The following is a 22,842-nucleotide window of genomic DNA, read 5'->3' on the forward strand; positions in this document are numbered from 1 at the left end:
ACTGAAAGAATGATCAAACACTCTTCCTACTTGGTGCTCTCTGCATATCTGCAGGAGATTGCAAGGTAGGAGAAAGTGGGTAGGCGCACCACATAAGCATGGGCTCCGAGGTGACACCTGACTACAGACTGGGCAGAGAAGTGCCCTTCGCCTGCAAGGTGTCAGTGAGGAGTGGTAGGACTGGAGCCCCAGGCCCCACTGCCCCCATCAGTCAGAGAAGCTCTGCTTTTGTTTGTTTCCTGTCTTACAATTCTAAATAAGAATCTAACAGAGGAGTCGGACACTTTTTTTTAAAATTTGAAAGCCATGGAGACAGTGAGGGAAGCAGACCCCAGTCACTGAAAGGCCTTGTGTTCCACTGGAAATGACTTGAACTTGGTGTTTAAGACCAACCTTTCTCTGAGTCTGTTCTGCTGAATAGAAGTCCTATGACACCCTTGTCAAAAGGACAAACACTGTGGGTGTGTTATAATGCCCCCTTGGGGATGGAGAGTGTGCCTGAGCCCACTGAAGGCTCTGAGAAGTCCTGCAGCAAAGCCATACTACCTCTACATTACTTACTTCCACGGCTCCCAGACACAACGGATCACAGGAGTCACCCGGTGTGGCAGCCCTTGCTCATCCTGGCAGGGTCCTGTCCTCCCTGACGGCAGGGAGGCTGGTTCCTCCGTGCGGCAGCCGTGCCCCCTGTGGGTGCTGGGCGGGCATGTGGGGGTGACAGCTGGAGGAACAGAGGCCCTTTCTCTCCTCAGAAAGGCTACCACGAGATCCGGGAGCTCCGCCTGTTCCACTTCACCAGCTGGCCCGACCACGGCGTCCCCTGCTATGCCACTGGCCTCCTGGGCTTCGTGCGCCAGGTCAAGTTCCTGAACCCCCCCGAGGCCGGGCCCATCGTGGTCCACTGCAGGTAAGCGACGGCCTCCAGCTCCAAACAAGGCTGCTTCTGCAGGGCTGCTCTCAGGGAGGGAGACGCAGCCCTTCCAGTGGCCTTTCTTCTTTGCCTTCAGGACTGCCCTGCCTGTCCCCAAGTTCAGCCCAGGTCCCAAGGTCTGCTTGGGACAGCAACAGCAAAGTAATAGCAGCAGTACCAGTGGGTATCATTACTATTGCCCTGAAATAGTAAAGCCCCCTGGGGACGTGGGCTCACACTGGCGGCGTCTGTTACGTGTGCACTTGGCACACTCCTCATGCAGCCTGGAGGGGTGGGCGTTAGCATCCTTCCCATTCTACAGATGAGAACATCGAGGTGCTGAGAAGGTGGGCCCTTTGCTCGGGTCACGCAGGTGTAAGCCAGCAGCGCTGGGAGTTGACAGGCTTTTCTCCAGTCGCTTTCCCTCGGCCGCTTGCCATGGCAGCAGGGCACCTCCGTGGAAGTGTGCTGCTCTTCAGTTCTGTTATTTTAAAACTCAATTGCTGGCCTGCAGGGTCCTTAACCGAGAGTAAATGGACAGCGCCAGGCTTCACCTTATTATGGAGAAGAGGTATTTTCAGCTCTGACCTAGAAAGTCACATGGGGAATGACTGGCACATCTTCCAATCCTCCTAAACGGAGATGAAGTGTCGTGTCAAGGGCATTAAGAATTGGACCAGACCTGAAGGCTAGCTGGCCCACACACTCCTGCCTCCCTCTTCCAGTGTGACCTTGGGCCGAGCCCAGCTTTTCAGACCCTGTGTGTTCTTGACTTATGCCTGCCCTGGTGGTGTCCATGTCAGTCAAGGTCTTGAGTGAAGCCAAGGAGGGACTCCACAAACTGCAGGCATCTCAGGGCCAGCCCCTTGTCACTCGGCATCCATTTACCCTCCCCACGGGAGCAGGTGGGAATTAGAGACCCCATTTCACAGAGGAGGTCACTGAGGGTTGGGAGGTAATAGTCGCCATCAGCCCTGGACTCTCTAAGCATTTTGCATATATCCTCTGCTTTATAACTCATGACAGTTCAAGGACAGTAGAACGTTAGCCCCCAAGTCCTGTGTCCCAGAGAGCAGCCAGATAAATTGTCTCCCTTCCTCTGCTCTGGAGTAAGGGAGGAAGGGGGACGATTTATTAGGCTCTCTTTGCACGATGGCTCTATGTCTTTCCTCCAGAGCCAGTCCGCCTAACACGCCTGGCACAGTGGTCCCCACTCCTGGGACCATTCTGAAGATGAAATGTGCTGGCTGCCATATACTCGGCGCCTAGGAGAAGTCCTGACATCTAATAAACACTTAAAAACGCTACTGTTCTCTGCCTCTAATACTGGTCCACTCCCTAGACTGTTAGTTCTTCAGAGCAGAAACCATGTCTGCTTATCTTCATATCCCCACTCCCAATCCCAGCATCTAGTGCATACTGGGTGCTCAATAAATACTTGTTGAATATAAGTAGCTACAATTTACTGAGAAATTGCAACACAGCTAGGCATAGGGCTAGGTAATTTACATGCACTGGGCTCTTTCAGCATCATTTCGTGCAATGTACATGTATTGTGCTCGCAATGCTACAGGGTGGGTCTATTTATTATCATCAGCCTCATTTCATGGTTGCGGTTACTGAAACCCAGAAAGGTTAAGTCGTTTACCCAAGGTCACACAGCTAGTAAGTGGTTAAGCCGGGATTGGGTTCCATGGGTCTGACCCCAAGTATGATAAGCTCAGTTGTTATGTGAGGCTGAAATAGAGCTCAAGTCCTCAAGAGAACCCGGCAGGGGGGCAGGTTATATGTGTGAGGTTTATGGGCACCAGGCAGGTTGTTCACCCATGGTGGATCCAAGATTCAAAACCAGGTCAGGATGCTTGTTTCCCCTAACACAGATGGAGGAGGAGACTTCAGGAAGACGCCAATGAGTGGCTGTTTGTGCTCCCTCCTAGACCCCGGGGTCTCGCTTTTCTCACCTGTAAAATGGGGTGAGAAACTTCCCAACCACCTCGCAAGGGAGTCAATAGGTAATGTTTGTAAAAGCACTTAGAACAATGTCTGGTACTTTGTAAGCATTAAGTGAATCCTTGCTAAATGAGGACAATAAAAGTAAGCAGGTTCTGCTAAAAGAGCCCCCAGTGCAAGCATTGCTCTCCCATTTTACAGAAGAGAAAGCTGAGGCTCCAAGTTCACTTGCTTGCTCAGAGTCTCCCAGCAGCACTAGGATTCAGACTGTTGTGACCTCTGCAGCCTGCTGCCTCTTTGCAGGGTCCTTGGGACAGGGCTGAGTGGTTGTGGGGGCGGGGAGCCTCGCCTAGGCTAGTCCCTCCCCGAGATCCCTAACACAGACACTGTCCTCTCTTCCAGTGCGGGAGCCGGAAGGACTGGCTGCTTCATCGCCATCGACACCATGCTCGACATGGCCGAGAACGAAGGGGTAGTGGACATATTCAACTGTGTGCGTGAGCTCCGGGCCCAGAGGGTCAACCTGGTGCAGACAGAGGTAAGTCCTGGGGGACTGAGCTGGGCAGCCAGCTGCAGCCGTGGCCAAGGAGAAGCAGGGTAGAACAGACACCCATGGGTGGGGGTATCCTATAGAGAGAGACCTGGAGTGGGAGAAAGGGAGGGAGGGAATACATGGCTTGCTACAGTGGGGACCACAGTAGAAGCTAGGACACTGCTGCCAGCCCTGAGGTCCCACAGGGCAAGCACTTGCACCAGTGGGGAGTGGTGGTGAGTTCCCTGGCTCTGAGGGCATCCAAGCAGGGACCGAATGGCAACTTTCAAGGATTCTTTGAATAGTATTCCTGCCTTGGTGGAAGGAGAAGACTGTGTGCCAAGCATTGCTTCAGTCCCTGCCGGAATGACTTCATCAACAAAATTATTGAGTACTTGGGCTGGGTTCTAGGGATTCCAAAAGAGGTAACACGTAGCCCCCGCCCTTGAGGGAAAAGCAGACCTTCACGCATCCCTCCATCTAGGTAGAGAGCCCAAGACCCGAGGGAGATGGAAGGAGTTCATCTTTATTGTTGAGCACCTACTATGTGCCAGGCATCACGCTAGGTCCTTTATATTCAGGATATTATTTGTACTCCTCACAACAAGGCTGTGGGGTGGCTCCTACTAGTATCCCCATTTTACAGGTAAAGGGTCCCTACGTCCTCACAGAGGTGGACAGTGGTGGAACCTGGGTCCATGTGACCCCAAGGCCCATGCACTTTTCCCTGAACCGTACTCTCTTGTTAGGCAGCCTTTTCTGCCTACCCTACTCCTCAAAGCCATGGCTTGTTCTTATAACAAGCCCATCGTCTGGTTCTAGGCAAGCCTGTGGGTGCCCAGGCAGTCAGCTAGGGCAGATAAGGAGCTACATCCATCATCAGTCCTGCAAAGGCAAGTTTTGGCTTTGGGCCTGGCCAGTCACTGCCGGCTCCGCAGAGAATCCCCTCGCTTACAAGCGTATGCACGTAGGGAGCCCGCTGTGGGCTCTGAGCCAACTCCCGCAGGCAAACGTCTAGACTTGGTGAGGCTACAGGAAAGACGAGTGGCTGCTTTCTCTGTTCCCAGATTTGTGCTTGCAGAAGACAGGCTCAGTGGCTGGCGCTAGACACAGGGTCCCTGCTGTCTGGTGCAGAGACAGACATTCAGATAGATCATCATGATGCATCTGGATAAGTGTTTGATGTAGAGATGGGCCAAGCTCTGCAAGAGAACAGTCACTCAACAAACGTTTGTTAAGGGCCTGGGAGCAATAGCAACAGCTTCCACCTGGTGCATTTGCAGAAGACTTTCCAGAGGGAATGAAGCAATGGGGGCCATAGCAAAGGGAGCACGGGATTCCAGGGGAAGAGAACAGCAGGTGCAAAGGACACAGGTGGCAGGGGGGCCCAGGGTTCAGGAGCAGACCCTGAGACAAGGAGCTGAGGGCATGTGGTTTATTGGTGAGGTGATCCCAAGATTCACTGGTTGGAAAGCAAAGAGAGGGAAAGAAAGCCAGTCTGTGTGACACTGCTAAGGGGTTTTGCAAGCTGTTTCACCCTGTGGACACCTGGAGCCCAAGCGTGCTGGGAGCTCTGAGGTAGTATGGAACATGCCCTCCCAGATATCCTACCTGGGAGAGAAGGAGCTTAGGTATTTCTGCCCCAGCTCTCCGGCTGACACTGCTTGAGGGCTCCTTCCTGGAGTGCTGACTCTTCAGCCCTGCTGGCTCGCCCTGCACCCAGCCCCAGTGTGCTCCTGGGACTAGAAGAAATCCCTCAGCCTGAATCTCAGGTGCTTGCAGTAAGCAGCCTTCAAGGTAGAGGTGAAAGCTGACAGAGGCAGGCACCAAGAGCCCATGCTGCAGCAGTTCCAGAAGTTTCTAACTGTCATCAGTGACTACACTGTTGAGTCTTACAGTGTAGTCTCACCCTTGCTCAGGCGATCACGAAGAAACAGGGAAACTTGGCCCTTCAGGGTTTTGGAGAGGAAGCTGTGATTCTTCGATCTAAATCCTGCGCATCCTTCGCCGCCATAGGATTACGTTTGGGCGACACACGCCCAGGCCACTCTTCTTCTCACCCAGAACCCTATCTCTCCTCTCCTCTCCGTGGGTTGGCAGGAGCAGTATGTGTTCGTGCACGACGCCATCCTGGAAGCATGCCTCTGCGGCAACACAGCCATCCCCGTGTGCGAGTTCCGCTCTCTCTACTACAACATCAGCAGGCTGGACCCCCAGACCAACTCCAGCCAGATCAAAGACGAATTTCAGGTATGGGCAAGTCCCGGGCTCGGTGACCCAGCCAACTTCAGTGGCACTGAGCACATTCGTGGGGTTTTCTTTGCGAGAGTGGGTAAGCCTAGTGCTCTCAGTGTCAGCTGCGTTGGGCAGCTGCAGAACGAGTTCCAGAACATTCGGTACATAGCCACGAGCAACTATTAACCAGTCACTCGGTGACTGCTGACACATGTTTTTAATTGTGATCATGTGTTTAAACTAACTTAGTTCTAGTCTAGTCCTAGTTGTGGGTGGAGACAAGTTTCTAAACATAGGTGTGAGTCTCGTGCTCCGCCGGCCCTAAAGGGACTCGGGTTTTCTTGCCATTTCTGTACAATTAGAGTGTATTGGTCCTAGATCCTCACTACTCAAAGTGGGGTCTGGAGACCAGCACCATCAGCTTCACCTGGGAGTTCATCAGGACTGTAGAATCCTGGGTCCCACCCATATCTACTGAACAAGAATGTGCAGTATAACAAGATCTCCGGATGATTTATCTGCACATTAAACTTTGAGAAGCACCATCCCAGAGCTCAGCTCAGCTCAGGCATGGCAGATCTGCACCTTGCAGCCCATGTGGCCAGAATGGTGGCACCTTTGGTCTGGAGGCCTGGACTTATATCACTGAGTAAGCCAAGAATCCAGCCTGTTGTCCTGAGGTCTGTGCCAGGGTCATCCCTGGGCAACAGGAGCTGAGAACCAGGCAGCCGGAAGCAAGGAAGTTTCAGGAATTGAGGGGCAAGGGCTCGGCCCATGATTCCATGGGCAGATACCCCAGCCAGGCCAGATCCCCCATGCTCCCTCAAACGGAAGCTTTATTGATTGGGACGGGAGACCAAGTGCAGAATGGGGGAAAGATGGAGGCCACAGCCCCCTCCTGGGTGCACAGAGCATCTGGTCTCCTGGCTGGACAGTTCAGCTCTGGCGCCACACTTGCAAGACTCACTCTGCAGAACATAGCCCTGAAATTTTCCAGATGCCTAGATCTTGCCCCCCTGGGGATCTCTCACCCATCCTGAGCAGCTCGTTCCAAAAACCACTTTCTCTGAGAGGAGCATTGGGGAAATCCTTTCCCTCCTTCCATGACACTTCAAGGGATGCATAACACTCATTAGAGATTCCCCACCCCCACCCCCTGACCTCCTGGCTGGCCCACCCTTTACAGAGATGAGTAGGTTGACAGGTGTTGGCAGCCTGTTTCTGCTCTGCACGTGGGCGTGCCGCCCTGCGGCCTTGGCATCATGGGGGTGTCACACAGCCCCAGCAGGAGCTCTCAGCTCCCAGGGCATGGAGCAGCCAACAGGAGACGGCAGCATATCACAAGGGAGAAGAACAAGCGGGGACTGGAGGGCCAAGCTTGGAGGACAGAGATAGGATGGGGTAGGCTGAGTTTGAACCTCGCTGTCTGCTGTGTTTGAGGCAACCGCCTAAGCAGTGCCTACCTATCTGTCTTTGCGCCCTACAGACCCTCAACATCGTGACTCCCCGAGTCCGGCCCGAGGACTGCAGCATCGGGCTCCTGCCCCGGAATCACGATAAGAACCGGAGCATGGATGTCCTGCCTCTAGACCGCTGCCTGCCCTTCCTTATCTCGGTGGATGGGGAACCCAGCAACTACGTCAATGCCGCTCTGATGGACGTAAGCTGAGCCCTGGCTGGCACTCACTGGGAAGTCTCTTTGAGGTGGAGATGGCTGGAGCCCAGGGCACTGACACCCCACACCACCACCCCCAGACAGCCTCTCCTTGCTTCTCATCTTCTGGCCCCAAGGACCGTTGCTCCCCCTGAAGGCTCTGGCCCAAACCTATATACAAGCTGTGTTCTTGGCTCTTTGCTCCCATAAGCTTGGAAAGAATGGACCAAAGGCATAAAGTGTGTGTCCATGACGGTACAGCACAGGCCTGCCCAGTCCCCCCTCCTGCTCCCTATAGAGCTGACTTTCGGCCTTCCGTTCAGTTCAGGAAACATTCTATATGCCAGGCCTTGGCCTGAGCTCTGGGAATGCAAGATGGTACAGACGTAGGTTCTGCCCTCGGGGAGCTCCCAGGCAGGTTCCCAGATAACCCCTGTGCAGAGGCAAGAATGAGACTGGCAGGTAGTAGGTGATCAGTAAGTGGTTACTGGACAAGTGATGGGATGTGGCAAAGGGGGCACAGAAGGGGACAGGCCATGTTCCCGACTATTCCGTCAGGGGCACTGTCTCGTGCTTTCTCAGCATCAAGTCCAAGAAGGGCACTCCCACCCTGACCTGGTTTAGGAGTCATGACCCTAATGAGGAGGTCATGTCCTTGCCCCAGTGAGTCCTTGCTCCTGACTCCTAGGCTTCCCCACTGGGTTCTTCAGCTACTTCCCGTGGTCATCCCTCCACCTCCTGGATGTAGAGACGTTTGCAGCAGGAAGGAGCCGTGGATCATCTGGTCTCATCCTTGTACTTTTCAGCAAAGGAAACTGAGGCCAGAAAGAGGAAGAGACTTGCTCAAGGTCACCCCCAGAAAGCTAGTGGCACAGCCAGAACCCAGAACTCACTCTAGATTAATTCTGTGGGCCTCCCCACAGTTTGTGCAATCCAGGAAAACACAGACATCTTGCCTCCCGAGGCTCAGGACCAAGAATACCATTGCCTGATCGGAAATAAGCCCTTCCAGATTCCCTTCCCCACTCATGTCCAAGGTCACGTCCATCCAGCCCACGTGGACTTCCCATCTCCCCCAGAACAGGCAGGAATGTGCAGTGCCCTCTCTTGGGGTCAAAGCCAACTACTTCTCTGACCTCTGATCCTCCTGAAACTCTCCCCAAGGGCCCTTGGTGTTGGAGGCAGAGAAGTGATGGGAGCTCAATGCCTATCAGCTCTGTCGGGGCCTGCCCTGGCCTCTGTCCACAGGGGGAGTCCTCCACGGACTCCCTCCTATGGGTCCCAAAGCAGGGAGCTTTGTCCTGGTCAGATCAAATAGCTAGAGGTGGAGGGGAGACCTCTGGCTTTAGCTTAGAGCCCTCCAGGATCAATGTGTGCATGTACGTGTATGTGTGCATGTAGGTGTGTGTGTGCACATGTGTGTGGGGGGGGGCGGGGCAAGAGATGGGGCCTGGGGGTGTAATCACACTTCCAAGTTCCTCATTGCTTTTTCTCCCACTTGTCCCAGCTCCCTCTCCCTGGCTTCCTCATCTATGCAGGGAGCAAACATGCTTCTGGCCTCGACTTAGTAGGTTAGATGCTGCCTGGAGCCAAATGCCTTCTGCCAAGCTCTGGTGCTGATTGTGTTCTCTTTGTCCACAGGGCGTTTCTCCAGTGAGCCATCACCGGGCCTTTGCCTTTCTTACAAAAAGAAAAAAGTCCTTATCTGTATTCCAGTTCAGTCTGTGCATTATCTGGTAACCATAGCAGCTTTGCTCCTAGCAGAAAAATATGAAGTCCTCTGGGTTAATTTTTAATGTTTCCCCTGGTAAAGGATGATGTTATCCATGAAATGGATTGCTGGCTGATCCCTGAAACCCGGCAGGAGCGCGGATCTTGAACATATTTTCAGATAAGGCTTAGTCAGGCATGCTGGTCTAATAGAGCATTTATCACAGAGACAGAGAGAAAGGAAAGAGAACTAACATTCACTGAGTGTTGGGCACCATGTCGGGACCTGAGACTTATCCTGATTCATTCTGTGTTTGGGTATTACTGTCCCCACTTTCTGGATGAAATACTGAGGCTCAGGGTATTTGCATGACTGTCTCCCGGTTGACTAGCTCAGAAAGGGTGAAGCCCAGGGTCCGGATTCTGTCTTTTGACTCTTAAAAACTAGATTCTTTTCCATGTCTAGAAATGGCTCAAAGACCTGCTATCTGCAGCTGGAGTTTGGGTTTTGGAGAAACTATTCTGCCCCCCCCAGCCCCACCCCCGCCCTGTGACCATTCCACTGGCCAGGAGAAGGCCCTTGGAAGACGGGACCCTGGTGTCTGCAGGACATCCACAGTCGCAAGGCATCAAGAAATCATTTATGTAATATGGTTGGCAGGGTCTTTTGCCTGGGTCTTCCCCTGGTTTGGATGGGCAAGCTCCTCTTTCCTCCCCATCTTCCTGCTGCCACAGGGCCCGTCTCTCAAGAAAGCTTGTTGAGAAGATAGGCTGTGGACAATCTCCGGTTTCACGGGCCACTAAAGGAGAAGCCCTCCAATCTTTCCAAACACCTTCTCACAGGATACTGTAATAAATAGGGCCCCGCCAAAGCTTCCCACGTAGCCCAGACTCTCACAAGCTATTTTCTGTGGGCCTCAGTTTCCCTGTCTGTAACATGGAACTGAGTGTATTCATTTGTTTGCCTGACCTGTACTGGGGGTCTCATGTGTCAGCCACGGCGCCAGTGCCAAGGATGAAGAACCACGTCAGGGATGTTTCTGTCCTGCCAGTGGGCTCACGGCTCGTTCGTGTGTCCTGGTCTTTTCAAATACAAATCTCCTTCACTCTGCATGACAACCATCCCAGAATGGGAGTTTCGATTCCCATTTTCCAGATTAGAAAGATCAAATAACTTGCCAGGGCTTAGCACCAAAAAAGGGGGGGAGGCACTCTACAAATGATGCTCGGATGGATGGATGGATGACTGATAACCTACAAGTCAGAGAGCTGGATTTGAACCCCAGGGCTGCCTGACACTAAAACCTGAGCACCTTCCACTGCCCATTGCCTCACAGCACACCGTGTCCGCCTTCTGACAGGCCACCTCCGCCCTCGTTCTGGCCTTGGAGCGGGAGTGAGCCTCCTGCAACAGAAGCCACTTCAGGAGGCTCTCTGCCTTGGGCCGAGCCAACCCCTCCTCCAGCACTGTGGGCACAGGAACACAGATATCCCCAATGTCCCAGGAGGTGCTTCAGGCAGCAGAGCAGCAAATCTGCATCCAGAATCTTTCATTTCATATTCTAATAATGATTATTTGCTGAGCTCCACAACATAAATAATTTATGTGGATAATCCCCAGCCAAGTGACACTTTGCTAATGAAATGTCTTAGTTTAGAGGAGAATGAGTTCGTTATGAGAAGGCCCCCTCAGCCACTGGGGGCACCCACAGATGACAGAACAGGTAGGTGTCTTGTGCAATCTGTTCGGCAGGCTCGGGGGCCTCTGGCGGCCATGCAAGCCTCCTCCCCGTCAGAACATCACTGCTGGGTGTGTCCTTCATGAAGCCTGTGTCATTCCTTTGTCAGAGCCACAAGCAGCCTGCTGCCTTCGTGGTCACCCAGCATCCTCTACCCAACACCGTGGCGGACTTCTGGAGGCTGGTGTTCGATTACAACTGCTCCTCCGTGGTGATGCTGAATGAGATGGACACTGCCCAGGTAGGAGGGGCCCGGCCTCCACCCAGGTGCCCGGGTGCATTCGGGCGGCCATGCCCCAGAGTTGGAGGGGGAGCGTGAGGGTCAGCATAGTGCTTCCTCCACCTAACCGAGCTGCCTGCGCATGGGCACTGGCTGGCTGCCAGCAGAGGCTGGGGGGGTCTCTTGCCAGACCCCGCCACCCCCGACCCCGCACCCTCTCACTTCCAGCAATGACTCTCCCTGCTTGTGGGCTTTGCCCAGCCCTCCTCCCCAGTCTGGGGCCAGATTCTGTTGCTTCATCCGCCAGGCACTGATGACGGTCTTGCTCCAAATCCCACTGAGCACACTGAGCCCAGGGGCTCAGAGAGCCTCCCCAGCTCTGAGCATCTCCAGCCCTGCAGAAGAGCCTGAGGCCTGGCCACAGCCCCACGCAGCCTACCCCCTCGGAGATGCAGCCCACACCGACAGAGCTGGAGCTTGAACCGTGGGCCCTTTGCCCACTAGCCACCCCGAGGATCCTGGCATCATCACAGATGACCCTTGTGTCCAGGCAGGCTTCATGCCTTAGCCCCCCAGGGTCTGACAGCTCCAAGCATCATGTGCCTGCAGCACATCCCAGTACTCAGGACACGTGTCATGGGAAAGCTGCTGGCGCCCGTGCCCCCCATGGCAGGACAGCCATTCCTGGGTGGAAAAGTGGGAATGTCCTTTCGAGTGTTTGAAAAGTGGTGTCTTGAAAGAAACTCAGGGTACCTCAGTGCACTCCTGTGTGTGTGCTGGCCTTGTGTGGGAATAAAATAAAATGGATCTGAGCTGTGGTCTCAGCCCTGCAGGAGCTCACAGTCTTGCTACAGAGACAGATGAGCAAATTGTCCCAACGTCGTGTGGCAGTGCTGTGATAGAGGTCAGCCGCGAAGTGCTGTGCTGGCCGGGAACAGGGAGCAATTAATTCTGCCCAGAGGGTGAGGGAAGACTTCAAAAAGAAGGTGACTTTGGCCTTGAGGAAGGCAGCAGAGGTTTGGGGGTGTGGGGCTGAGGGAGCTGGGAAAAGGCCCTCTGAGCAGAGGGAACAGGAGGGCAAAGGCAAGGTGGTGTGAATGTGTGTGGCTTGTTTGCAGAAGAGCTGGGGTTGCGGTGGGGCCGGGGCTGGGGTCTCTCGGGAGCAGAGGAGGGGGTGAGGCTGGAAAATGCAGCAGAGTGCTGCTTGCACGGGGCTGCCCATGTGGGCTACAGAGTTTGGGCCTTGACCTGCAGCATGGTAGGTGTCAGATGCTTACTTTGTAAGCAGCAGAACCCTTTCTTCGAATAAAGCTCTCATGCAGGCGGCATATAGGGAACAGGTCTAATCAAGAGCTGCTCGTGGTGAAGCCACCTGGGGTGGGGGTTAAGCTCCCTCCAGACTGGTCTTCTGCCCCCACCCAATGCCTCTTGGAGAGTCAGGACTTTGGGTGGCTTTGTGAACCCCCAGGCTTCCTAGGAGCACTGTGAGACAGCACTTGCAGTCCAAGGAGGAGAGATGTGGCAGCGTGTAAGCCAAGGTGTGGCTGAGATCCCATTAGAAAGCCGCGTCTGGGGACCAGTGAGGAGAAGAAGCTGCAGGGAAACCTGCCAGCCAGGAGACAGCGGAGGAGGATGTTGCAAATGCACAGAAAAGAGAGGTGGGGGTCTGAACTGAGGAGGTGGCTGGCAGGCTGGACGGTGGGGCTGGGATGTGGGAGCTGGGCTTCCAGATCCAAGTCCACGGTTTTGGGGAGCAGTTGGATGCAGGAGGTGAATGAGAAGGAGAAGTTGCGGATGGTGGCAGGGGCCCAGGTCTGGGCAGTCAGGTGTCTGGGAGGAGGCGGGGGGGGGGCGGGGGGAGCTGGAGTGCCCAGTGGGACGCTCGAGGGAGAGATGTGCAGGAGAGATGCGCTTGTTCTTCAGCCATATTTGTGGAGTATCTGTTACCTACCAGGAGCTATTCTAGGTGTTTGGAACGAGTTGTGAATAAGAGGAAGCAAAACAGCAGACTCCCATCTCTGCTGCAACTTCTGTTTTAAAGTGGAGGAGACAGTGAATAACGAACACCCTATAATGTACTTAATTATATGTTAGAAGGTGATGAGTATATGGAAAAAAACTACAAGGGCAGGGTAAGGAAGATTGGAAGGCGGGTTTGGGGCCCGGAATACAATTGTGATAGAGGGATCAAGGCAGGTCCTATTGAGGAGGTCACGTAGAAGCGTATTTTTGAAGGAAGGGAGAGAATGAGCCGTGTGACCGTCTCCAGGAAGAGCATCACAGGGAGAAAGGACAAACCACACCAACACTTTTTGGTGGGTTGATGCCTGGCACGTTTCAGGAACAGCACAGAGGCCACTGTGACAGGAACAGAGTGGAAGTGGGAACAACAGCAGCAGGTGACCCAGAGACATGGCAGGGCCAGGTCAAGGAGGGTCTTGGGGGTCATAGGAAGAACTTGAGGTTTTACTCTGAGAGAAGGGAGCCACTGACAAGTTTTTGAGGAGAGGAGTGACATACTTTGACTTTTTTTTTTTAAAAAAAGCATCCCTCTGGCTACTGCGTTGAGAATAGACTGTTGGTGCAGGAAGGGGGAGAGGGTGTGTGCTAAGGGAGGGAGCAGAGAGGATGGAGAGGAGGAGGCTTCTGCAGTCATCCCAGGTGACAAGTGATGGCTGCTTGAACCTGGGGTTGGCAATGGAGTGGATTCCGCATATATCCCGACCAAATACCTGACGGACTGAATAGGGAGTGTGAGAGAAAAAAGGTGACTCCAAGATTTGGGGCTCAAACGGTAGATGACTGGAATCCGAGATAACCATGAAATTAAATGGATTCCCATAAAACAAAGACCCCTGTGGAGTTCCAGACTCAGAAGGCACAGCCGTCCTATTCCTTTGCCTAAAAAAGTAAAACCGTGAACTCTGCTCCACGAGCCCCTGAGTGAAGTAGAGTCTGTGAAAGCCTGTTTGCCGTTTCACCTCTTCCAGAATCCCTTTTTGCAAAACCAGAGCTCAGGCACGGAGGAGGAGTCTCCAAGAACCTCACTTTGGGACATGGAGATAAGCCAGGGTCAAGGTCCTTGGCTCTAGCTCCCCCTTCCAGGGTGGGTCTTGGATAAACGGAGATTTCTCAGCCCCAGATGTTGGTACAGCCTTTGAGAATTGATTTCCCCAGATGCAAAAACATCAGGCTCAGAAGAGCCGTGGGGTTGGCTGCCATATGCTGCTGGCAAGCGTCCCCTAAAATCGGCAGATGAATAGAGCACTTATTGATATAAATATCATCACCACAACAGCTGGGTGCCTTGTGAAAATAAACAGTGACACCGCGTGAGCGTCAGGAAAGCCACCCTCAGCACCTGGAAGGGCGGTTCTTTGAAGCGGTATCAGCATTTGCCCGCCAGCGTGCCCATGCCAGCCAGGACAGCCTCGGGTCTGCACGGATGGGTCTGCCCTAGGGCCTGGGCATCAGCGGGGGACCACATCCTGTGGTCTGACCGGGGACCAAACCTATCCGGGCTCGGGTTGAGGGTTGTGGCAGGACTACCTGTAAGTTGCCGCAAAGTAAGGTGGAGGAGATGCGGAGACCTCCCCGAGTGCCCTATTTTCTTGCACTGCTCAGAATCCTATACTGCATCATTCAGTCGGCCATTCCCGGCCACAGATACTCTCCCACGCTCCACAGTGGCTTCTGTTCAAAGATAATTCCAAGCAGCAGGGGCTGAAGATGAAGACTCTGAAGGCCGCTACAGGTATTCAACCTTAGACATTTTTTTTTTTAGCTCTTTAGGACTCTAAGGCCTGTGATCAGATTAGTGGGGCAATATCCTAGAACCACAACATCCAGTAAATGGCACTGTGGTTTCCAGTGGGCACCTCAGAAAGAACCTCTCCAGTCACACCCAATAGCACCGACGCAAGATCCCTTCCATCCTCGGGGGCTCTATGGATAGCCCAGAGTCCATGGGGAATGGACTCGGAAAAGGAGCCTTCTTCGTGGTCATGCCACACCCACCATATTGTTTAGACACCTCAGGAGATCCTCTGTGCCAGCCGTGGGGTGGGGCTGTGCAATAGGCAGAATCACGTCCCCTCCCTCCCAAAGATGTCCACATCCTTGTCTCTGAACCGGCGAATGTGTTGTCTTATAGAGTAGAAGGGACTTTGCAGATGTGGTAAATTTAAGGACGCTGAGATGTGTACATTGTCCTGGGTTATCCAGGTGGGCCCAATATTAGGGTCCTAGTAAGAGGGATGCAGAAAGACCAGAGTCAGTGGTGTTGGAAGCAGACCATGGGGTGATGGAAGCAGAAAGTGGAGAGATACGGCCACAGGCCAAGGAATGCTGGCCGCCTCTCAAACTGGAGAAGATGAGGAATGGATTGTCCCCTGCAGACTCCAGAAAGGAACACAGACACCTTGGCTGACACTTTGATTTTAAGCCTTTAATACTCATTTCAGATTTCTGACCTCCAGATAATAAATTTGTGTTACATTAAGCCACCACATTTGTGGTGATTTGTTGCATCAGCCATAGAAAACTAATACAGGCAATAAAACTGAAAACAGGAATTCAGACCCAGAGGTACAGGGCATCAGTGTCAGTGCAGGGTGTGAGGCTGAAATCCTGGGAACATCCTGAGTCAGCAGTGTTGGACTAGAAAGTGGTTCAAGCTGGAGAAATCCATGTCTGAATCAGAGTCCTTGAGGAACCATGAGAGAGCAAGATGGGGAGAGCCAAGGAGAAGGCACATGTCCACCTCACCAAACACAGGACTCTTGTAGACCCAGAAGGAGGTCTTTTAAAGTCAAGGTGCCTGCTTTCTGGGTTGCATTCAATCCTTCAGTCATCAACGTGCGTCAGTTGAGAACCTTCCATGCAAAAGGCACAGACCAGACATAGCACAGGACAAAAGAGGCACAAAAAACCCACAGTCCCCACGGTGCAGACATTGTAGTGAAGTCATATCTACCTGCCAGACTCCCTTTGGCATCAGTCAGGATGGAATCATCTTCAGCTGGAACCATCTCAACCAAGACCCCCGAGTGGCAGGAAGAAGCTGACCAGGAAGCAGAAGGGATGGAAGAGCCAGTGTCCAGGCAGCATGTTACATTGCTCCCGAGCTCTGTGGGCAGCTCTGGAAGAATCCAGCAGATGGCCACCACACATCACCCCACCAGCCTGGAATCAGGTTTGGGGTCAATAAGACCCAGTGTCACTTTGGCTGTCTCCACACAGTAAGTGCTAGGTCTTTAGGATTCCTTGAATATCCTACGTGTTGATTACACTGGCTTTGCTTGCAGCATCCCTGAGTTTCTCAGTGTTTCACTTGTCACTCATTCTTGGGAGGACACATCATTTTGCTTATTATCTTAGAGATTTTATCATCTATATGTTCTCCAAGCACCTTTGATATTTCCCAGGTCCTTCCTCCATAGACCTATTTTAGAAGCTTTTATTTTCTGAACTGTATTTACTAATTAATCATTTGTTAGTTTTACTTGTATATTTTTCCACGAACATAACTACCCCAGTGAATTTCTGATTGGCAGACAGAGCTAACATGAGAAGGTCTAATTCCAGCCCAAAGCCAGAGATTCGGTGTCCTCCACTCCATGACAACAATGTGATTCCCTTAGGCTTTCAAAGATGTTGGCAATATCTCATTGGCTTCTCCTGCCAACTTTATGGACCCCACTTTGGAAATCACTGATCTGCCTGGAGTCCATTTCCCCTCATTTTGCACATCAGGAAGCTGAGGTCCAGGCAGGAAAAAGGATTCATCCAAAGCCCCATAACCCATCACTGACTTGGGCCCAAGGCCCTCTGCTAGGGATTGTGAAGATTTTGGTCACCATTTAAACAATAGGATTTCCAGGGCCCTCGTGCCTGATAGTCCCTGACTGGTACCTGGGTATATGGAGCAGGAAGGAATGTTCTTTGGTTTAAAGCAAACAAGCGCTCTATAAAAACTGAGTCACCCAGTTCTGAGGCTCCCACCGTGGAAAGTCTGAGAGTTCAGGTCATGCTAGGCCAGGTAGAAAGGTGAGGGAGGATGAGACCAAGAACAGTGCATTCCCATGGAACTTCTAGAAGTGAGAGAGGCAAGCAAGTCTGTCATCCTCCCAGGACAAAAGCAGGGGTGATGTTTCAGGGATGTCTTTTGTTGTCATTGTGCCTGCAAGGGAAATAGCAAGCATCGATATCCCCATTTTTATCTCGGCTTGTGAAAACAGCCTAACATGCTGGGAAAACCCACAGAACACCCAAGTCTATGTCTCTGAGAGCCTCAAGTCTGACTTTGCAAGGGGCTGTGTTTCTGTTCCAGTGGGAGTAACAGTAGAATCAGAAGTCTGGGCCTGTGAGACCTGACTTCAAGTTCTAGCCCGGCCACCTACTTGCTACCTTAAACCAGTTTCATAACTTGTACCAAGTCTCGGTGTGATCATCTATTACATTCATGAAACCCAGAGGTCAGCTAAGTTCACTCTGTCCTTGAAGATTTCATTGAGATGGGCTCTGTTTCCTCTTCCCCATCCTGTGGCCAAGTCCATTGTCTACCCCACAGATTTCTGGGAATCGCAAGGGAGTCCTGTTTGCATGTATACTTCCCAGTTCCTGCTTGGGCCTTACTGGAGGCAAGGTGGGATTGGAATGCCAGTAATGCCCATGACTAAAGGTTGAAAATTGCATATCCTCATTCTTAACCCCCCCCACCTTGCCTCCTCACCCTTGGCATGTGGCAGCACATCTCCCGCCTCCCCACTCTGTTGCCCAAACCACTTCCTGCCTCTACCTCTCCTCCCACGCCTCTCCTAGTGATGCCACCTTCTACGCAAAAGTTGTGCCTTTCTTAAGCTGTACAGTTGCACTCTTTTTTAACATACGGTGTTACATATAGTGAACATGCACTACTGTATTAGTTTGGTATTTATAATATAGCAGTTCAGCAAAGCCATAGGTTACTCGGTGCTCATCAGGTATGTGCACTCCCGATCCCCTTCACCTTTTTCACCCAACCCTCACCCACCTCCCCTCTGGTAACCATCACTTTGTCCTGTATAGTTAAGGGTCTGTTTTTTGGTTTGTCTCTTTTTTACTCCACTGCTCCTTTGTTCTGTGCCTTAAATTCCACATATGAATGAAATCATATGGTATTTGTCTTTCTCTGACTTACTTTGCTTAGCATTATACTCTCTAGATCCATCCATGTTGTTGCAAATGGAAGGATTTCATTCTTTTTTATGTGTGAATAATATTCCATATATATACTACTACTTTATCCATGCATCTATGGATGGAGATGTAGGCAGCTTCCATAATCTGGCTATTATAATTAATGCTTAATAAACATCAGGTGCATGTATCCCTTTGAATTATTTTTTTTATTCTTTGGGTAAATACCCAATAGTGCAATTACTGAATCATAGGGTAGTTCTATTTTTAACATTTTGAGGGACCTCCATACTGTTCTCCAGAGTGGCTGCACCAGCTTGCATTCCCACCAACAGTGTAGGAGGGTTCCCCTTTCTCCGCATCCCCGCCAACATCTGTCGTTTCTGACTTGTTAATTTTAGCCATTCTGACTGGTGTGAGGTGATATCTCATTGTGCCTTTTATTTCATTTCCCTGATGATAAGTGATGTTGAGCATCTTTTTATGTGTCTGTTAGCCCTCTGAATGTCTTCTTTGGAGAAACGTCTGCTATGTCTTCTGCCCACTTTTAATTGGATTGTTTTTGGTGTTGAGTTGTATAAAGTCTTTATATATTTTGGATACCAACCTTTTATCAGATAGGTCATTTGCAACTATCTTCTCCCATTCAGCAGATTGACTTTTGGTTTTGACTGTTGGTTGTTTCCCTTGCTGTGCAGAAGCTCTTTATTTTGATGTAGTCCCAATAGTTTATTTTTGCTTTTGTTTCCCTTACCTCAGGAGACATATCTAGAAAGATATTGTTATGGTTGATGTCAGAGAAATTACTTCTTGTGTTCTCTTCTAGGATTTTTATGGTTTCAGGTCTCACATTCGGGTCTTTGATCAAATTAGAAGTTAGTTTTTGTCTATGGTGTAAGAAAGTGGTCCAGTTTCATTCTTTTGCATGTTGCTGTCGAGTTTTCCTGATAGCATTTCTGAAGAGACTGCCTTTTTGCCGTTGGATATTCTTCCCTTTGTTAAAGATTAACTGACCATATAATTGTGGGCTTATTTCTGGATTTTCTGTTCTGTTTCATTGATCTACATGTCTGTTTTTGTACCAGTACCATACTGTTTTGATTACTACAGTTGTTTAATATAACCTGAAGTCTGGAGTTGTGATGCCTCCAGCTTTGCTCTGCTTTTTCAAGATTACTTTGGCTATTCAGGATCCTTTGTGGGTTCCATAAAATTTTAGGATTATTCTAGTTCTCTGAAAACTGCTATTGGTATTTTGATAGGGATTGCGTTAAATGTGTTCATTGCTTTGGGTACTATAGACATTTTAACAATATTGGTTCTTCCAGTCCATGAGCACAGAATATCTTTCCATTTCTTTGTGTCATCTTCAATTTCTTTCATGAGTATTTTATAGTTTTCAGAGGACATGTCTTTCACCTCTTTGGTTAGGTTCATTCCTAGGTATCTTATTATTTTGGGTGCTATTGTAAATGGGATTGTTTTCTTAATTTGCTTTCTGCTGCTTCATTATTGGCGTATAGAAATGTAACAGATTTCTGTCATTGATTTTGTATCCTGTGACTTTACTGAATTCATTTATCAGTTCTAATAGTTTTTTTTTAATTCAATTAGCCAATGTATAGTAGTATATCATTAGTTCTAATAGTTTTTATGGTGAAGTCTTTTGGCTTTTCTTATATATAGTATCATGTCACCTGCAAATAATGAAATTTTTACTTCTGCCTTACCAATTTGGATAGCTTGCTGTAGCTAGGACTTCTAGTACACTGCTGAATAAAAGTAGTGAGAGTGGGAAAAAAAAGTGGTCAGAGTAGACCTCCTTCTCGTGTTCCTGAACTTAGTGGAAAAGCTCTCAGGTTTTCCCCATTTAAAATGATGTTAGCTGTGAGTTTTTCATATAAGGCCTTTATTATGTTGAGATTTGTTCCCTCTAAATCTACTTTGTTGAGGATTTTTATCATGAATGGATATTGTACTTTATCAAATGTTTTTTTCTGCATCTATTTAAATAATCATATGGTTCTTATCCTTTCTCTTATTAATATGATGTATCACATTCATTGATTTGCAAATATTAAACCACCCTTGCATCCTGGGAATAAATCCCACCTGATTTTTGTGAATGATTTTTTTAGTGTATTGTTAAATTCAGTTTGCTAGGATTTTGTTGAGGATTTTTGCATCTGTGTTAATCAGGGATATTGGCCTGTAGTTCTCTTTTTTTGTGGTGTCTTCATTTGCTTTTGGTATCAGGGTAATGCCGGCCTTATAGAATGAATTTGGAAGTTTTCTGTCCTTTTCTACTTTTTGGAATAGTTTGAGAATCTTAACTCTTCTCGAAATGTTTGGTACAATTCACTGTGAGAGCATCTGGTCCTGGGCTTTTGTTTGTTGGGAGTTTTTTGATTACTGGTTCAATTTTCTGGCTGGTAATTGGTCTGTTCAAATTTTCTGTTTGTTCCTGTTTCAGTTTTGTAGTTTACATGTTTCTAGGAATTTATCCATTTCTTCTACATTGTTCAATCTGTTGGCATATAATTTTTCATCATAGTCTCTTACAGTCCTTTGTATTTCTGTGGTGTTGTTATTTCTCCTCTTTTGCTTCTAATTTTGAGTCTTTTTTTTTTCTTTTGATGAGTCTGGCTAGATGTTTATCAATTTTGTTGATCTTTTCAAAGAACCGGCTTCTGGTTTCATTTTTTTAGTTTCTGTATCATGTATTTCTACTCTAATCCTTTTATGATTTCCTTCCTTCTGCTAGTTTGGGGTTTTATTTTTTCTTCTTTTTCTAGCTCCTTTAGGTTGTAAGGTTGGGTTATTTCTTTGAGATTTTTCTCGCTTCTTGAGGTAGGTATGTATTTTCATGAACTTCCCTCTTAGAATAGCTTTTGCGGCATCCCAAGGGTTTTGGGCTGTTATGTTTTCATTTTTGTTTCCGTGTACTTTTTTATTTGATTTCTTGGTTAAACCATTCATTGTTTAGTAGCATGTTATGTAACTTCCATGTTTTTGTGGTCTTTCCAGATTTTTACTTACGGTTGATTTCTAGTTTCATAGCATTGTGGTCAGAAAAGATGCATGGTATGACTTTGATCTTTTTAAATTTGTTGAGGCTTGTTTTGTGGGCTAATTTGTGATCTATTCTGGAGGATGTTCTGTGTGCACTTGAAAAGAATGTATATTCTGCTGTTTTAGAATAAAATGTTCTGAATATATCTGTTAGATACATCTGGTCTAGTGTGTCATTCAAACCCCCTCTTTGCTTGTTCATTTTCTGTTTGGATGATCTGTCCATTGATACAAGTGGGGTGTTAAAGTCCCCTAATATTACTGTATTATTATCAATTAGTTCCTTTATGTTTGTTATTGTTTTATGTTACTTGGGTGGTCGCATGTTGGGTGCATATATATATCTTCTTGTTGGATTGTCCCCTTTATTATTATATAGTGCTCTTGCCTCTTTTTATTTGTTTTAAAGTCTATTTTGTCTGATATAAGGATGGCTACCCTGGCTTTCTTTTCACACCCATTTGCATGATAGATGTTTCTCCATCCCCTCACTTTCAATCTGTAGGTGTCTTGAGGACTAAAATGAGTCTCTTATAGGCAGCATACAGATGGGTCTTCTTTCTTTATCCATTCCACCACGCTTTGTCTTTTGATTGGAGCATTAATCCATGTATAGTCAAAGTGATTATTGATATATATGTATGTATTGCCATTTTGTATTTGTTTTGTGGTTGGTTTTGTAGATTTTCTCTGTTTCTTTCTTCCCTGGCTCTCTTCTCTCACAATGTTGCTTTCTTTATGATATATTTGGATTCCCTTCTCTTTATTTTTTGCATATCTATTACTGCTTTTTGATTTTTGATTTGTGGTTATCATTAGGTTTATATATGACATCTTCTACATATAACAGTCTATATCAAGGTGATGGTTGTTTAAGTTTGAACACATTCTTTACCCCTCTCCTCCCCACATTGTAGGTTATGGTGTCATACTTTACATCCTTTCATTTTGTGAGTCATTTAACGGATTTTTACAGATATACTTATTTTTACTGCTTTTGTGCTTCCTAATTTTCTTAGTCTTACTTATGGTCTCTCCTTTCCACTCAGTGAGTCCCCTTTAACATTTCTTTAGGGCTGATTTAGTGGTCATGAACTCCTTTAGCTTTGGTTTGTCTGGGAAACTATTTCTCTATCTTTCTGTCTGAATGATAGCCTTGCTGGATAGAGTATTCTGGGTGGCAGATTTTTCCATTCAGCACTTTGAATATATTATGCCACTCTCTTCTGGCATGCTAAGTTTCTGTTGAAAAATCTTCTAGCTTTATGGGTCTTCCCTTGTAAGTTACTTCTTTTGTCTTGCTGCTTTATCACTACTTTTTGTTTTAATTACTAGGTGTCTTGGTGTGGTCCTCCTTGGGTTGATTTTGTTGGGGGATCTCTGTGCCTCCTGGGTCTGGGTATCTGTCTCCTTCCCCAGATGAAGGAAGTTTTTAGCTAGTATTTCTTCAAATAAATTTTCTGCACCCTTTTCTCTCTTCTTCTGTTGTCCCTGTTATTAAGTTTGATGGAGTTGCTGAGTTCCCTAAGTCTATTTTTATTTTGTATAATTTTTTCTCCCACCTGCTCAGCTTGATTACTTTCCATGACTCTGTCTTCCAGGTCACTAATTCATTCTTCTGGTTCCTCTAGCCTGTATTTA

The 22,842-nt window shown here is 48.9% G+C and overlaps 1 protein-coding gene across 1 annotated transcript in view; it reads left to right on the forward strand.

The window, feature by feature from the left end:
* Window positions 1-22,842, forward strand: part of PTPRT (protein tyrosine phosphatase receptor type T) — a 337,632-nt gene that overhangs the window by 287,722 nt on the left and 27,068 nt on the right. Inside the window, exons 18-22 of the mRNA XM_081832270.1 lie at window positions 753-907; window positions 3,263-3,398; window positions 5,493-5,642; window positions 7,114-7,287; window positions 10,840-10,971. Of these exons, the coding sequence (XP_081688396.1) occupies window positions 753-907; window positions 3,263-3,398; window positions 5,493-5,642; window positions 7,114-7,287; window positions 10,840-10,971 (747 nt within the window). The remainder of the gene's footprint in view (window positions 1-752; window positions 908-3,262; window positions 3,399-5,492; window positions 5,643-7,113; window positions 7,288-10,839; window positions 10,972-22,842) is intronic.

The sequence above is a fragment of the Leptonychotes weddellii genome, chromosome 10 (assembly GCF_054177405.1).
Source record: "Leptonychotes weddellii isolate Sample4059 chromosome 10, ASM5417740v2, whole genome shotgun sequence".
NCBI classification, from domain to species: Eukaryota; Metazoa; Chordata; class Mammalia; order Carnivora; family Phocidae; genus Leptonychotes; species Leptonychotes weddellii.